Source organism: Canis aureus, chromosome 23 (assembly GCF_053574225.1).
Source record: "Canis aureus isolate CA01 chromosome 23, VMU_Caureus_v.1.0, whole genome shotgun sequence".
Classification (NCBI taxonomy): Eukaryota; Metazoa; Chordata; class Mammalia; order Carnivora; family Canidae; genus Canis; species Canis aureus.
The window spans coordinates 22718496-22735805 of record NC_135633.1 but is presented as its reverse complement, the minus strand read 5'-3'; the positions used below and the strand labels follow the sequence as shown (position 1 = coordinate 22735805).

Below are 17310 nucleotides of genomic sequence, written 5' to 3'. Positions count from 1 at the left end.
CCTATGTGGTGAGGGGTTAATATGTGAGTTCCTGATGCACAACCTGCCAAGGTTCTCTATTAACACGTTCAATGCTGCTTCAAGGACATATTGAAATTGTAGAGAATACGGCTTAACATAATGCGACTGAAACATTTTCTTTTACCTAACTGATGTATTATCAATGTCTTCCTTCATCTATAAAACAGAGGGTTATTATCCCAGCCGGAAGCCTGATGCTGAGGAAATATGAAGAAAGGAAGTTTGCCAATGTTTTCCCCTAAGCAGTGATCTCAGGAAGGCCTCAGTTTCCCACTGTGTGGACTTCATGCCCGGTGTCTCCGACTCCCTGGCCCCTGCCCCCCAGAAAGGGCAACTCTCCAAAGTCCTCCAGGTCCGAACCTATAAAGTGCCCTGGCTTCCCCCTGCCATGGGACTGTTCAATGTCAGTCATCCTGCTTCCTTCCTCCTGACTGGCATCCCTGGTCTGGAGAGCTCTCACTCCTGGCTAGCAGGGCCCCTCTGTGTGATGTATGCCGTGGCCCTCGGAGGCAACACTGTGATCCTACAGGCCGTGCGAGTGGAGCCCAGTCTCCACGAGCCCATGTACTACTTCCTGTCCATGCTGTCCTTCAGTGACGTGGCCATGTCCATGGCCACGCTGCCCACCGTGCTCAGAACCTTCTGCCTCAACGCCCGCAGCATTGCTTTTGATGCCTGCCTGATCCAGATGTTTCTCATTCATTCCTTCTCCATGATGGAGTCAGGGATTCTGCTGGCCATGAGCTTTGACCGCTATGTGGCCATTTGTGATCCTTTGCACTATGCCACTGTGCTCACCAATGGAGTCATTGCTGGAATCGGCGTAGCTGTGACTGCCCGGAGCTTCATCACCCTCTTTCCCCTTCCCTTCCTCTTCAAGAGGCTGCCTGTCTGCAGATCCAATGTTCTTTCTCACTCCTATTGCCTGCACCCAGACATGATGAAGCTAGCCTGTGCTGATATCACTATCAACAGCATCTATGGATTCTTTGTTCTTATATCCACCTTTGGCATGGACATGTTTTTTATCTTCCTCTCCTATGTGCTCATTCTGCGTTCAGTCATGGCCATCGCTTCCCGCAAGGAACGCCTGAAAGCTCTCAACACATGTGTGTCACATATCTTGGTTGTATTAGCATTTTATGTACCGATGATTGGGGTTTCTGTAGTGCACCGCTTTGGGGAACATGCCCCACGCTACATACATGTCTTCATGTCCAACGTTTACCTCTTTGTACCTCCTGTGCTCAACCCTCTCATTTACAGCGCCAAGACAAAGGAGATCCGCCGAGCCATTGTCCGTATGTTTCACCGCATCAAAATGTGATTTTCAGGTTTGACTTTGATATATGATGTTAACTCTAGACATAGGTTAGCAACCATAGTGTCATTGTCATCCTCCTCCTCCTCCTCATCATCATCATCCTCATCATATCACAAAGGATGAGATATGTGTGTGTAGTGGAGGAAAAATAAAAACCAGGAAATGGAGCTATAAAACTTGTAACACAAAACAAAAGATAGTACATTCAGCAAACCTCAGTGGCATTCACAGAAAGGTAAATATCAGACTATTGATTGATTAGACATAACTGCAAAGGTATATTAATCTAAGCTACTCATTTTCCATAAAAAATAATTGTTATCGGTATAATAATAATTAATACATGTCCTTAAAATTGCCAGTGTTTGTTAGAAATTATTGATGTGCATTAGTTCATGTTATTTTGTTAACAGTCTCATGAAGTGTAGAGAATTAAGTGTTTTTCAGAGTAACACAGATAAGATGTGATCCAAATGAGACTCAATACTTGTCTGTCTGCCCTATGTGTACCTACCCCTAGAACACCACCTCTGTGTGGTGTTGGCTTCACTACTAATACTACCACTGCTACCCTTGCCTTCACCTCCCCTATTTCAAGTTCACAAAGTGACATTTGACCCTACAGGCAGAACATGCCATAAGATGTATAAACAAGTATGACTCTGGAGAACTGATGAAAGCTGACATCTAGAAGAAACTCCATATTGTTCTCTGCCTCCCTTATCTGCTCGCCAATCCATCCTCCCACAGGAAAACAACATTCAATATCTGGAACATAGAGCCTTGCACTTTTGACACGGTAGTAAGTGCATGATTTCTCTTGAGTTTCTTTTTTGGGATTTATTTTTTTTTCCACACAATGACATACGACATGTCAAAAAATATGCCTTTCTAGAATTTCTAGCTACAGAGTATTTGGTAAGGCAGTATAGAGAATTTATGCCTGAGACACTACAAAATAATTATTATGGAATTCTGTTAAATTGCTTTTCCTGCTTACTCTGTCCTTGATAGCAGGATAATTTCTTGGCAGAATTGGAGTGCTCCCAGATGGATGAGGTTTGGGCTTATACCTTGACTAAATTAAAGCAGATGTTTCACTCAGCATAGTACCCTCCAGTTCCATCCACGTCGTAGCAAATGATGGGTATAATAAGTCAATTGGAGAAGGACAAACATTATATGGTCTCATTCATTTGGGGAATTTAAAAAAATAGTGAAAGGGAATAAAGGGGAAAGGAGAAAAAAGAGTGAGAAATATCAGAAAGGGAGACAGAACATGAGAGACTCCTAACTCTGGGAAATGAACTAGGGGTGGTGGAAGGGGAGGAGGGTAGGGGGTGGGGGTGACTGGGTGTTGGGCCCTGAGGTGGGCACTTGATGGGATGAGCACTGGGTGTTATTCTATATGTTGACAAATTGAACAGCAATAAAAAATAAATTATTCAAAAAAAAGTAAATTAAAGCAGATGCCCTGTGGAGACTGACCTAACACCAGGGAAGCAGGGCTGGAGACCTCAAGCAGCCGAGCATCAAGTTAATCTGGAGTTTTCTTTCTAAATTCTCTTCAGGGAATAGGAAGGAGAAGTATCAGGTGCCAGAGGGAGGGAACTGTTTCTGAATGGAAACAAAGTGAGCATTTGCAATCTGTGTTTCACAACAGGCCCATAAGTGAAGTACAGGACTCATATAAATGCTCTTATCCACTAAATAAACTAATTTACAAGCACCACTGAGCACCATAGCTGATCATGATTTCAAATGGAACATAAAGAGTTGGACGATGGCCTTCAGTCAGTTTAAATAGTGACCTTGTTTATTCTTATAAAAAGCTCTATATTGCCAAATCAAATAATAACAATTTGTGATACCAAGAGAGTAGTGTTGAATGAATATGCAAATGCAAAACAAGTCTTGGGGAAATGGCAATATGTGAAAGTGTGGAAAACACTAACTGATTCTCACCTTGGGAAGAGTAAGGAAGACAGTCCTATGACCACAGGCCTAACATTGACAGCCAAGGGTAAAAAGGGGAAAGGACATGGAGCACCGAATAGAAGCCTCTTACAAGCGCCTCTGGCTCCTCTCCACTTTATTTCCTCCCTTCTTTCTCTATCATCAGTTAGAAATGTGGCTTGTTTGAGAGGATAGAGAAAAGGTATTTTTAGGGTTCTCTTCTTCTTATGAGGCAGGTACCATAACTTAGAGACACTCCTGCATCTTTCATCCTGAGAAGGCTAAAAAGAAGCCCAATGTTTTAGTTAATATAGAGACTCTGTTTGCCTCTTTCTATATAACAAGTTTTTCTTTGAACTCAACATTTTTCTCTATTAAAATGGGAAAATACCTGGATTTTAGCCAACTAAAAAGGAGCGAGGAAGATTGTATGCTTCTTGTGCTTTAGGCCCCTTAGGTCCACCTCAAAAATTAGATCACCTTAGAAATTAAATACTAACCATGGCTTAGCTAAGCTTGCAGACAGAAGTTTATAACGAAGCTTATGGAGAAAAAAAAAAATCTATGAGTAATAGAGATCATGCTTTTGTATTGCCTTGTCAGGGGTGCCAATCTCATTCTCCAGGGCCTGTGTTGGGCGGGTCAATGCAAATCACAGAGAGAAGAAACTAGAACAGGACTAAGGATAGGGTTGGATTCCTGTCTCCCTTCCTCATCGTAAGACTCATAGTAAAATCAATGCAGCGAGAGTATAAGACAGAATTGAGAAAACATACATCCATTTGCAGGGGGGAGGGGCCTTCTATGGAATTAATTTCTATATGAGGCTGGGAAGTGGGAGAACCTTTAGAAACAAGAATGAGGTAGTAGAGGTTTATGAACCGATGCCTGGGTATGGCTGACACCAGTATCAGGGAGGTGCAGCCCCACCTCAAGGAAGACAACCCGGACCTGCTCAGCTCTGCTAGGACGAGACAGCTTTGCCACTGCAGGTGCCACTCAGTGGGATGACAAGTTCCCCTCCCCGGATACTGTTCTATGAATGAATAAATAGGAGCAGGGGCACACACTGCCTTTCTTCTGAGTTACAGTTCTCCACAGCAAGGGCATTGCCTCATCAGGAAGATACCCACCACTCCCTCATCAGCTGCCACACTGTCTCACTGTGTTGACACAGGGGTGGACTCAGGACCCTGAGCTGTTCTATTTCATTTTCAGAGAAGAAAGGATTCATGTGCTGGGGCCTGTGCATTGAGCAACGACAACCAGATGCCCTCTGGACAGTTGAGTGGGGTGTGTGCCCTGAAGAGGGCTCAGGTTTCAAGAGGGCCAAAACACAGATTTATGAAGTCAGCCATCACTCTGTGAATTACCATCTTCCTGGCCTCAGACAAGTAATTGAGTCCCTGCTGAGGTATTACCCTATGCAGGGAAGAGGAGGACAGCTAATCAAGCAGTGCCTCCACATGAATGTCTGTTGGGAGGATCATGGAGAGCACATGACCACCAGTCGACCTACGCACTGGAGCCCAGAAATCGAGGCTCCTCACTCTTGACCCTGTCCTTGCATTGTGCATAGAGTTTGTCTTGCTTTTTCTCACAGCGGCCCCAAGGGCATAGTTTTGTGTTGCTGAGATCCTGTGGATCATATACAGACAGTTCAGATAAGGACTCTGCATACAAGCTCTTCAGGTTCCCATTCGCAGAGCAGAGATCTACTCTCTTGCCACCACCCACGATAAGCCTCCTATTTTAGTTCCCTTGCTTAGGAGCTCTGCCACTTGCCAATCTGTGGTGGCCTGGCTTTCTGTCACCTCTCCTTGTCCTCCAATTATGGGAGTCGGTATCAGATGACACTTGGGAAACTTCCGAGGAACTTGAGATCCAACAGTTTAAGTTTTGGGAGCATTGGCAGGCAGGGGGCATGTCACTTACTTCACCCTTCTGTCTGAAGGTAACTGGCAGGGGTCTGCATCTCTGCCTCGGCTCCAGCTTCTGCTGGGCAAGGTCACCTTGCCTATAGCTCCAGGAACACCACCTGTAACTTCCCCAGCCCAGTGGTTGTAGCAGCCTCCTGCTGTTGTAAATCTCTAGGTTTTATTCCCATCTGCTAGTCAGTTTCTCAACTGTTTTGAAACCCATACAAACAATTCCCAGGTTTGAGCTCATTGTTGTATTGCACTAGTTTTTATGTTAATGTTTCTCTGTCTCAATCCCACCCTTTAAGCAATTCTTTTGTTTCTAGGGCCGGACCTCTGCAACTTGTCATTTCTCCTTTGCCACCCAGTTCCCAAGATCTGCAATTGGCCAAGGGGGAGGGTGGGCTGCAGAAGGAAAACATTACAGTGGCATCATTGTTTCTATTTTGCAGCTTTCCACATTTCCAGAACTAGTCACATGATGACCTGTAAAAGACCACAGAACAAGCTAAAGATAAATCCCCTGCCAACCCCACCTCCCCCTATCAGGGTGAGTCCCAGGCACACAGGACTCTTGTCTGAACTCTTGAGACCTAAGCACCACCTAAACAGCACCCATTCCTCCAAGTCTGAGTTTCAGCTCTGGCGGGGTGGGGGGTGTCTTTGCCTTTATCTGGTCAGAATTAACACTATCTCCTATATTTGTTCCCCAGACCTAGGGTGAGAGATGACTTTAGGAATTTATACCTTCGCATTCCTTTTTGTCTGGAGTATTCTCAAATAGTTTCCCAACAACTTTTTTTACATTATGTTTTCTCCATTTAAGGAACTGATGTAGTTAAATATAACTGATGAATACTGTTCTGGACCCTGGTTTTGGTCTCCTGGGTTAGATTGTGGCTGATACATGTGAATTCAAGATTATATACAACATTCCAAACCCTGTGCTAGGACCTGGAGACACATGCCAATCAGGAGTCCTCTGGGAGCACTTATGGTATAGTCAGAAATATAGCAGGTGCATTCATTGCAGTCTGCATAAAAGGACTGTTATTGAGAAAGTAAGGCATAGTATGGGAATTCCCAAGAACACACTCTACAAATAATGAGAAACAATTGAACAGAAGAGACACTAAAATTTCACAGATGCTTAAGGAAGAAAACCATTCACAGGATTTTCATCAAATAAAGCAGAAATCATGAGTTTGTTCATTCAACAGATGCTTAAAGAATACCTTCTGGTGTGCTACAATATTTCATACAAAGTAGACACAACTGTGAACAAAATAATTAAGGCAAGGCTCATTCTGATCATGTTTATGTTTTAGTGGAGATGACAGACAACAGAGAAGTAATCATTTGAGAGCATGAAGAGTGAGATGAAGAAAATAAAATTCAAACTAGGAACACATGATTGACACACTCAGGCTTGCCACCATGCTTTACACGGTGGCCAGCACTTAATCAAAGCTCCACATGTGTTGATTGAATAAACAGAGGGAGCTTCAAGTGAGTCAAGCAATGCAGAGTTGGGTTTTTATTTTTCGTTATGTTTTATTGGGCTGGGCAGTGTGAAGAGGAGGTAAGGGGCAGCATGAGCTAAAGCACGGGGTTTGCACATGTGGAGCAGAAGGAAGTACTTCTGTCACAGCTGTTGCTGAGGAAGATCAAGAGGGAGAAATGGGAGAGGAGGTGGAGGGGAAAAGGGAGCCGAAGACGGGTGGGAGGAGAAGAGGAAAGGATGAGACAATGAGAAGGAACACGGGAAGCTCTGGAAGAAAGAGGGGTGTAAGCAAGACGAAGGAGAGTAACTGGAAGAGGAGAAGGAGCATGAGGGACAGAGAGACAGCAATAAAGGGAAGGTGAGTAGAGGTGTGATCACCACGTGCTTTATAACCACTTAATCCATGGAACTTTCCCTTCTTTTCCTTCAGCTTTGAGGTGATTGTACTTTCTTCAAGTGCCTGGAAACTACTCAGATAGTCAGCATTACATGCTGAAACCTTTACTTCTCCACCGCCCCCAAAGATCACCAGGTTAGGTGTCCATGCCCCTGGGCCATACCCTCTGTGTGTGTGATGGGGGGCTTGGTGACACTTCTATGTAATAGAATAAAGAGTAAATAAGCATGTGTGAGGCAAACACAAAACTGAAAAAAAAAAAAACCTGGAAAATTAAAGAAAGGAAGCTGAGTAGCATTATACCAGAAATCACTCCTTCTGGAGAAAGTTATGTCAAGAACATTGCTATGGACGGGCCTCCATGGAAGCCTCCTTCCAACAGCCATGCGAGTTTGGGAGTGTATCTTCCAAAGCTAATCAGCATCAGAGACTACAGCCCTAGCAAGAGCCAGATACAATGAAAGAATCCAGGCCAGACCACCCGATCAATCTACTCCTAGACCCTAAGTGCATGAGCAATATGGCAGAGTTCACCTTTTTTTCTTTTTTTGAGTACAGTTGACACATAATATTACATTAGGTCTACAACACAGTGATTCAACAAATCTATACATTATGCTGTGCTCACCGTAAGTGTAGCTGCCATGTCTCACTATACGATGCTATTACAATACCCTTGAGTGTATACCCTGTGCTGTGCCTTTAATCCCCATGACTTACTCATTAAAAAGGTGGAAATCTCTGTCTCCCACCACCTTTCACGCATTTGCCCATCCTTCACCTGCTCTGCCCACAGGTATCTTTCAGTTTGTTCTCTGTATTGATGGTCTATTTCTGCTATTGTTTCTCTGTTTGCTTATTTTTTAAATATAATCCATGTGCAAAGATAATATGGGATCTGTCTTTCTCTGATTTATTTCACATAACACAATACCCCTAGGTCCACCCATATTGCTGCAAAATTGCAAGATCTCATTATTTGTTATGACAGAGTAATATTCCACCCTATATGTAGATCATCTCTTCTTTTTTTAATTTGTTATTTTTGTATATTTTTTATTGGAGTTTGATTTGCCAACATATAGCATAACACCCAATGTTCATCCCATAGTGCCCTCCTCAGTGTGAATAGGCATTTTTCCAAAGATGAATGCATACAAATAGTCAACAGTTACTTATCATCAGAGAAATATAAATGGAAACCACAGTAAATTATCACCTCATATTTAGTTTGATGGGGATTGTTTTGTTTATTTGTCTGTTTTGAGGTAGAGAGAGAAGGGGTGTGTGTGTAGAGGCAGAGAGAGAGAGAGAAAGGGAGAGTATCTTAAGCAGACTCTACACTGGACCGAGGGTTGATCTCAAGACCCTGAAATTATGATCTGAGCTGAAATCAAGAGTCTGACCCTTAACCAACTGAGCCACTCAGGTGCCCCCCCCCTGCTTTGGTGGCTATTATCAGAAAGACAGGAGAACAAACGTTTCTGAGAATGTGGAGGTTAGAGAACCCAAGAACACTGCTGGTGGGTTACAACCAATGGTTATAACAATGGTTGTAACAATGTAATAACAATGGTTATTACAACCATTATGGAAAACAGTATGAAGGATCCTTTAACATTTAAAAATAGAATTATGGAGGGAGGAGGGGCAAGATGGTGGAAGAGTAGGGTCCCCAAGTCACCTGTCCTCTCCAAATTACCTAGATAACCTTCAACTCATCCTGAAAATCTACGAATTCGGCCTGAGATTTAAAGAGAGAACAGCTGGAATATTACAGTGAGAAGAGTTCGCGCTTCTATCAAGGTAGGAAGACGGGGAAAAAGAAATAAAGAAACAAAAGGCCTCCAAGGGGGAGGGGCCCCGCGAGGAGCCGGGCTGAGGCTGGGGCGAGTGTCCCCAGGACAGGAGAGCCCCGTCCCGGAGAAGCAGGAGCTGCACCGACCTTCCCGGGGGAAAGGGGCTCGCAGGGGCTCGAGCAGGACCCCAGGAGGGCGGGGATGCCGTCGGGTTCCCTGGGACAGTAACAGAGCAACTGCGCGCCCGGGAGAGTGCGCCGAGCTCCCTAAGGGCTGCAGCGCGCACGGCAGGACCCGGAGCAGCTCGGAGGGGCTTGGGAGGCTCCGCGGAGGGGGCTGCGGGGCGGGAGCTCGAATCCAACAGCGCAGACCCCGGAGCACAGGGCTCCGGGACACAGCCCAGGATCCGGCCTCCCCCGGGACAGGCAGAGGCCGGGAGGGCCCAGGACAGCAAGGACGCTCCTGCCCCGAGCTGAGCAGATCAGCGGCCCCGCCCCGGAGCCTCCAGGCCCTGCAGACGGAGAGCTCCGGAGTTACTGCGGGAGCTGACTCCAGGGCTCCAGAGCTGGCCCCGCCAGTGGGGTTGTTCCTCCTGGGGTCTCACGGGGTAAACAACCCCCACTGAGCCCTGCACCAGGCAGGGGCAGAGCAGCTCCCCCAAGTGCTAACACCTGAAAATCAGCACAACAGGCCCCTCCCCCAGAAGACCAGCTAGACAGACAAGTTCCAGGGGAAGTCAAGGGACTTAAAGTACACAGAATCAGAAGATACTCCCCCGTGTTTTGTTTGTTTGTTTGTTTGCTTTGTTGTTTGTTTGTTTCTTTGTTTTTTTTTTCTTTTTGATTTCTGTTTGCTTTCCCCACCGTTTTTTTTTTCCTTTCTATCTTTTTCTTTCTCTTTTTCTTCTCTTTTTTTCTTTTTTTCTTCCTTTTCTTTATTCTTTTTCTCTTTTCTTTCCTTCTTTCACTCTCTTTTTCTCCTTTTCCCGTTACAACTTGTTTTTGGCCACTCTGCACTGAACAAAATGACTAGAAGGAAAACCTCACCTCAAAAGAAAGAATCAGAAACAGTCCTCTTTCCCACAGAGTTAAAAATTTGGATTACAATTCAATGTAAGAAAGCCAATTCAGAAGCACTATTATACAGCTACTGGTGGTTCTAGAAAAAAGCATAAAGGACTCAAGAGACTTCATGACTGCAGAATTTAGATCTAATCAGGCAGAAATTAAAAATCAATTGAATGACATGCAATCCAAACTAGAAGTCCTAATGACTAGGGTTAACGAGGTGGAAGAACGAGTGAGTGACATAGAAGACAAGTTGATGGCAAGGAGGGAAACTGAGGAAAAAAGAGACAAACAATTAAAAGACCATGAGGATAGATTAAGGGAAATAAACGACAGCCTGAGGAAGAAAAACCTTCGTTTAATTGGGGTTCCCGAGGGTGCCGAAAAGGACAGAGGTCCATAATATGTATTTGAACAAATCATAGCTGAAAACTTTCCTAATCTGGGAAGGGAAACAGGCATTCAGATCCAGGAAATAGAGAGATCCCCCCCCCCCCGTAAAATCAATAAAAACCATTCAACACCTCAACATTTAATAGTGAAGCTTGCAAATTCCAAAGATAAAGAGAAGATCCTTAAAGCAGCAAGAGACAAGAAATCCCTGACTTTTATGGGGAGGAGTATTAGGGTAACAGCAGACCTCTCCACAGAGACCTGGCAGGCCAGAAAGGGCTGGCAGGATATATTCAGGGTCCTAAATGAGAAGAAAATGCAACCAAGAATACTTTATCCAGCAAGGCTCTCATTCAGAATGGAAGGAGAGATAAAGAGCTTCCAAGACAGTCAGGAACTGAAAGAATATGTGACCTCCAAACCAGCTATGTAAGAAATTTTAAGGGGGACTCTTAAAATTCCCCTTTAAGAAGAAGTTCAGTGGAACAATCCACAAAAACAAGGACTGAATAGATATCATGATGACACTAAACTCATATCTTTCAATAGTAACTCTGAACGTGAATGGGCTTAATGACCCCATCAAAAGATGCAAGGTGTCAGACTGGATAAAAAATCAGGACCCATCTATTTGCTGTCTACAAGAGACTCATTTTAGACAGAAGGACACCTACAGCCTGAAAATAAAAGGTTGGAGAACCATTTACCATTCAAATGGTCCTCAAAAGAAAGCAGGGGTAGCCATCCTTCTATCAGATAAACTAAAATTTACCCCGAAGACTGTAGAGAGATGAAGAGGGACACTATCTCATACTTAAAGGATCTATCCAACAAGAGGACTTAACAATCCTCAATATATATGCCCCGAATGTGGGAGCTGCCAAATATATCAATCAATTAATAACCAAAGTTAAGACATATTTAGATAATAATACACTTATACTTGGTGACTTCAATCTAGCGCTTTCTATACTCGATAGGTCTTCTAAACACAACATCTCCAAAGAAATAAGAGCTTTAAATGATACACTGGACCAGATGGATTTCACATATATCTACAGAACTTTACATCCAAACGCAACTGAATACACATTCTTCTCAAGTGCACATGGAACTTTCTCCAGAATAGACCACATACTGGGTCACAAATTAGTTCTGAACTGATATAAAAGATTGGGATCGTCCCCTGCATATTCTCAGACCATAATGCCTTGAAATTAGAACTAAATCACAAGAAGAAGTTTGGAAGGACTTCAAACACGTGGAGGTTAAGGACCATCCTGCTAAAAGATGAAAGGGTCAACCAGGAAATTAAGGAAGAATTAAAAAGATTCATGGAAACTAAAGAGAATGAAGGTACAACCGTTCAAAAATTTGGGATACAGCAAAAGCAGTCCTGAGGGGAGAATACATCGCAATACAAGCATCCATTCAAAAACTGGAAAGAACCCAAATACAAAAGCTAACCTTACACCTAAAGGAACTAGAGAAAAAAACAGCAAATAGATCCTACACCCAGAAGAAGAAGAGAGATAATAAAGATTCGAGCAGAACTCAACGAAATCGAGAGCAGAAGAACTGTGGAAGAGATCAACAAAACCAGGAGTTGGTTCTTTGAAAGAATTAATAAGATATATAAACCATTAGCCAGCCTTATTAAAAGAGGAGAGAGAAGACTCAAATTAATAAAATCATGAATGAGAAAGGAGAGATCACTCCCAACACCAAGGAAATACAAACGATTTTAAAACCATATTATGAACAGCTATATGCCAATAAATTAGTCAATCTAAAAGAAATGGACTCATTTCTGGAAAACCACAAACTACCAAAACTGGAACAGGAAGAAATAGAAAACCTGAACAGGACAATAACCAGGGAGGAAATTGCAGCAGTCATCAACAACCTCCCAAGACACAAAATCCTGGGCCGGATGGCTTCCCAGGGGAATTCTATCAAACGTTTAAAGAAGAAACCATACCTGTTTGGAAAGATAGGAAGAAATGGAGTACTTCCAAATTCGTTCTATGAGGCCAGCATCATCTTAATTCCAAAACCAGACAAAGGCCCCACCAAAAAGGAGAATTACAGACCAATATCCCTGATGAACATGGATGCAAAAATTCTCAACAAGATACTGGCCAATAGGTTCCAACAATACATTAAGAAAATTATTCACCATGACCAAGGAGGATTTATGCCTGGGACACAAGGCTGGTTCAACACCCGTAAAACAATCAATGTGATTCATCATATCAGCATGAGAAAAACCAAGAACCATATGATCCTCTCATTAGATGCAGAGAAAGCATTTGACAAAATACGGCATCCATTTCTGATCAAAACTCTTCAGAGTGTAGGGATAGAGGGAACATTCCTCGACATCTTAAAAGCCATCTACGAAAAGCCCACAGCAAATATCATTCTCAATGGGGAAGCACTGGGAGCCTTTCCCCTAAGATCAGGAACAAGACAGGGATGTCCACTCTCACCACTGCTAATCAACATAGTACTGGAAGTCCTAGCCTCAGCAATCAGACAACAAAAAGACATTAAAGGCATTCAAATTGGCAAAGAAGAAGTCAAACTCTCCCTCTTCGCTGATGACATGATACTCTACATAGAAAACCCGAAAGCCTCCACCCCAAGATTGCTAGAACTCATACAGCAATTTGGTAGCGTGGCAGGATACAAAATCAATGCCCAGAAATCAGTGGCATTTCTATATACTAACAATGAGACTGAAGAAAGAGAAATTAAGGAGTCAATCCAATTTATAATTGCACCCAAAAGCATAAGATATCTAGGAATAAACCTAACCAAAGATGTAAAGGTTCTATACCCTCAAAACTATAGAACACTTCTGAAAGAAATTGAGGAAGACACAAAGAGATGGAAAAATATTCCATGCTCATGGATTGGCAGAATTAATATTGTGAAAATGTCAATGTTACCCAGGGCAATATACACGTTTAATGCAATCCCTATCAAAATACCATGGACTTTCTTCAGAGAGTTAGAACAAATTATTTTAAGATTTGTGTGGAATCAGAAAAGACCCCAAATAGCCAGGGGAATTTTAAAAAAGAAAACCATATCTGGGGGCATCACAATGCCAGATTTCAGGTTGTACTACAAAGCCGTGGTCATCAAGACAGTGTGGTACTGGCACAAAAACAGACACATAGATCAGTGGAACAGAATAGAGAACCCAGAAGTGGACCCTGAACTTTATGGTCAACTAATATTAGATAAAGGGGGAAAGACTATCCATTGGAAGAAAGACAGTCTCTTCAATAAATGGTGCTGGGAAAATTGGACATCCACATGCAGAAGAATGAAACTAGACCACTCTCTTTCACCATACACAAAGATAAACTCAAAATGGATGAAAGATCTAAATGTGAGACAAGATTCCATCAAAATCTTAGAGAAGACGGGCACTGGGTGTTATTCTGTATGTTAGTAAATTGAACACCAATAAAAAAAAAAAATCTTAGAGAAGAACACAGGCAACACCCTTTTTGAACTCGGCCATAGTAACTTTTTGCAAGATACATCCATGAAGGCAAAAGAAACAAAAGCAAAAATGAACTATTGGGACTTCATCAAGATAAGAAGCTTTTACACAGCAAAGGATACAGTCAACAAAACTCAAAGACAACCTACAGAATGGGAGAAGATATTTGCAAATGACATATCAGATAAAGGGCTAGTTTCCAAGATCTATAAAGAACTTATTAAACTCAACACCAAAGAAACAAACAATCCAATCATGAAATGGGCAAAAGACATGAAGAGAAATCTCACAGAGGAAGACATAGACATGGCCAACATGCATATGAGAAAATGCTCCGCATCACTTGCCATCAGGGAAATACAAATCAAAACCACAATGAGATACCACCTCACACCAGTGAGAATGGGGCAAATTAACAAGGCAGGAAACCACAAATGTTGGAGAGGATGCGGAGAAAAGGGAACCATCTTACACTGTTGGTGGGAATGTGAACTGGTGCAGCCACTCTGGAAAACTGTGGGGAGGTTCCTTAAAGAGTTAAAAATAGACCTGCCCTAAGACCCAGCAATTGCACTGTTGGGGATTTACCCCAAAGATACAGATGCAATGAAACGCCGGGACACCTGCACCCCGATGTTTATAGCAGCAATGGCCACGATAACCAATCTGTGGAAGGAGCCTCGGTATCCATCGAAAGATGAATGGATAAAGAAGATGTGGTATATGTATACAATGGAATATTACTCAGCTAGTAGAAATGACAAATACCCACCATTTGCTTCAACGTGGATGGAACTGGAGGGTATTATGCTGAGTGAAGTAAGTCAGTTGGAGAAGGACAAACATTATATGGTCTCATTCATTTGGGGAATATAAATAATAGTGAAAGGGAATATAAGGGAAGGGAGAAGAAATGTGTGGGATATATCAGAAAGGGAGACAGAACGTAAAGACTGCTAACTCTGGGAAACGAACTAGGGGTGGTGGAAGGGGAGGAGGGCGGGGGTGGGAGTGAATGGGTGACGGGCACTGGGGGTTATTCTGTATGTTAGTAAATTGAACACCAATAAAAATAAATTTAAAAAAAAGAAAATTAAAAAAAAATAAAAATAAAAAAAATAAAAAAAAAATAAAAAAAAGAAAATTATTCACCATGACCAAGTAGGATTTATCCCTGGTACACAAGGCTGGTTCCACACTCATAAAACAATCACTGTGATTCATCATATCAGCAAGAGAAAAACCAAGAACCATATGATCCTCTCATTAGATGCAGAGAAAGCATTTGACAAAATACAGCATCCATTCCTGATCAAAACTCTTCAGAGTGTAGGGATAGAGGGAACTTTCCTAGACATCTTAAAAGCCACCTACGAAAAGCCCACAGCAAATATCATTCTCAATGGGGAAGCACTGGGAGCCTTTCCCCTAAGATCAGGAACAAGACAGGGATGTCCACTCTCACCACTGCTAATCAACATAGTACTGGAAGTCCTAGCCTCAGCAATCAGACAACAAAAAGACATTAAAGGCATTCAAATTGGCAAAGAAGAAGTCAAACTCTCCCTCTTCGCCGATGACATGATACTCTACATAGAAAACCCGAAAGCCTCCACCCCAAGATTGCTAGAACTCATACAGCAATTTGGTAGCATGGCAGGATACAAAATCAATGCCCAGAAATCAATGGCATTTCTATATACTAACAATGAGACTGAAGAAAGAGAAATTAAGGAGTCAATCCAATTTATAATTGCACCCAAAAGCATAAGATATCTAGGAATAAACCTAACCAAAGATGTAAAGGTTCTATACCCTCAAAACTATAGAACACTTCTGAAAGAAATTGAGGAAGACACAAAGAGATGGAAAAATATTCCATGCTCATGGATTGGCAGAATTAATATTGTGAAAATGTCAATGTTACCCAGGGCAATTTACATGTTTAATGCAATCCCTATCAAAATGCCATGGACTTTCTTCAGAGAGTTAGAACAAATTATTTTAAGATTTGTGTGGAATCAGAAAAGACCCCGAATAGCCAGGGGAATTTTAAAAAAGAAAACCATATCTGGGGGCATCACAATGCTAGATTTCAGGTTGTACTACAAAGCCGTGGTCAACAAGACAGTGTGGTACTGGCAGAAAAAGAGACGCATAGATCAGTGGAACAGAATAGAGAACCCAGAAGTGGACCCTGAACTTTATGGTCAACTAATATTAGATAAAGGGGGAAAGACTATCCATTGGAAGAAAGACAGTCTCTTCAATAAATGGTGCTGGGAAAATTGGACATCCACATGCAGAAGAATGAAACTAGACCACTCTCTTTCACCATACACAAAGATAAACTCAAAATGGATGAAAGATCTAAATGTGAGACAAGATTCCATCAAAATCCTAGAGGAGAACACAGGCAACACCCTTTTTGAACTCGGCCACAGTAACTTCTTGCAAGATACATCCACGAAGGCAAGAGAAACAAAAGCAAAAATGAACTATTGGGACTTCATCAAGATAAGAAGCTTTTACACAGCAAAGGATACAGTCAACAAAACTAAAAGACAACCTACAGAATGGGAGAAGATATTTGCAAATGACATATCAGATAAAGGGCTAGTTTCCAAGATCTGTAAAGAACCTCTTAAACTCAACACCAAAGAAACAAACAATCCAATCATGAAATGGGCAAAAGACATGAAGGGAAATCTCACAGAGGAAGACATAGACATGGCCAACATGCATATGAGAAAATGCTCTGCATCACTTGCCATCAGGGAAATGCAAATCAAAACCACAATGAGATACCACCTCACACTGGTGAGAATGGGGCAAATTAACAAGGAAGGAAACCACAAATGTTGGAGAGGATGCGGAGAAAAGGGAACCCTCTTACACTGTTGGTGGGAATGTGAACTGGTGCAGCCACTCTGGAAAACTGTGTGGAGGTTCCTCAAACAGTTAAAAATAGACCTGCCCTATGACCCAGCAATTGCACTGTTGGGGATTTACCCCAAAAATTCAGATGCAATGAAACGCCGGGACACCTGCACCCGATGTTTCTAGCAGCAATATCCACATAGCCAAACTGTGGAAGGAGCCTCAGTATCTGAAAGATGAATGGATAAAGAAGATGTAGTTTATGTATACAATGTAATATTACTCAGCCATTAGAAACGACAAATACCCACCATTTGCTTCAACGTGGATGGAACTGGAGGGTATTATGCTGAGTGAAGTAAGTCAGTCGGAGAAGGACAAACATTATATGTTCTCATTCATTTGGGGAATGCTGAGTGAAGTAAGTCAGTCGGAGAAGGACAAACATTATATGTTCTCATTCATTTGGGGAATATAAATAATAGTGAAAGGGAAAATAAGGGAAGGGAGAAGAAATGTGTGGGAAATAT

The 17310-nt window shown here is 42.4% G+C and overlaps 1 protein-coding gene across 1 annotated transcript; it reads left to right on the top strand.

The window, feature by feature from the left end:
- The first annotated feature begins 409 nt into the window (after window positions 1-409).
- Window positions 410-1348, top strand: LOC144295368 (olfactory receptor 51I2-like). The gene has a single exon (XM_077867757.1). It carries the CDS (start codon window positions 410-412, stop codon window positions 1346-1348), a length of 939 nt encoding a protein of 312 aa, XP_077723883.1.
- Window positions 1349-17310: the final 15962 nt, after the last annotated feature.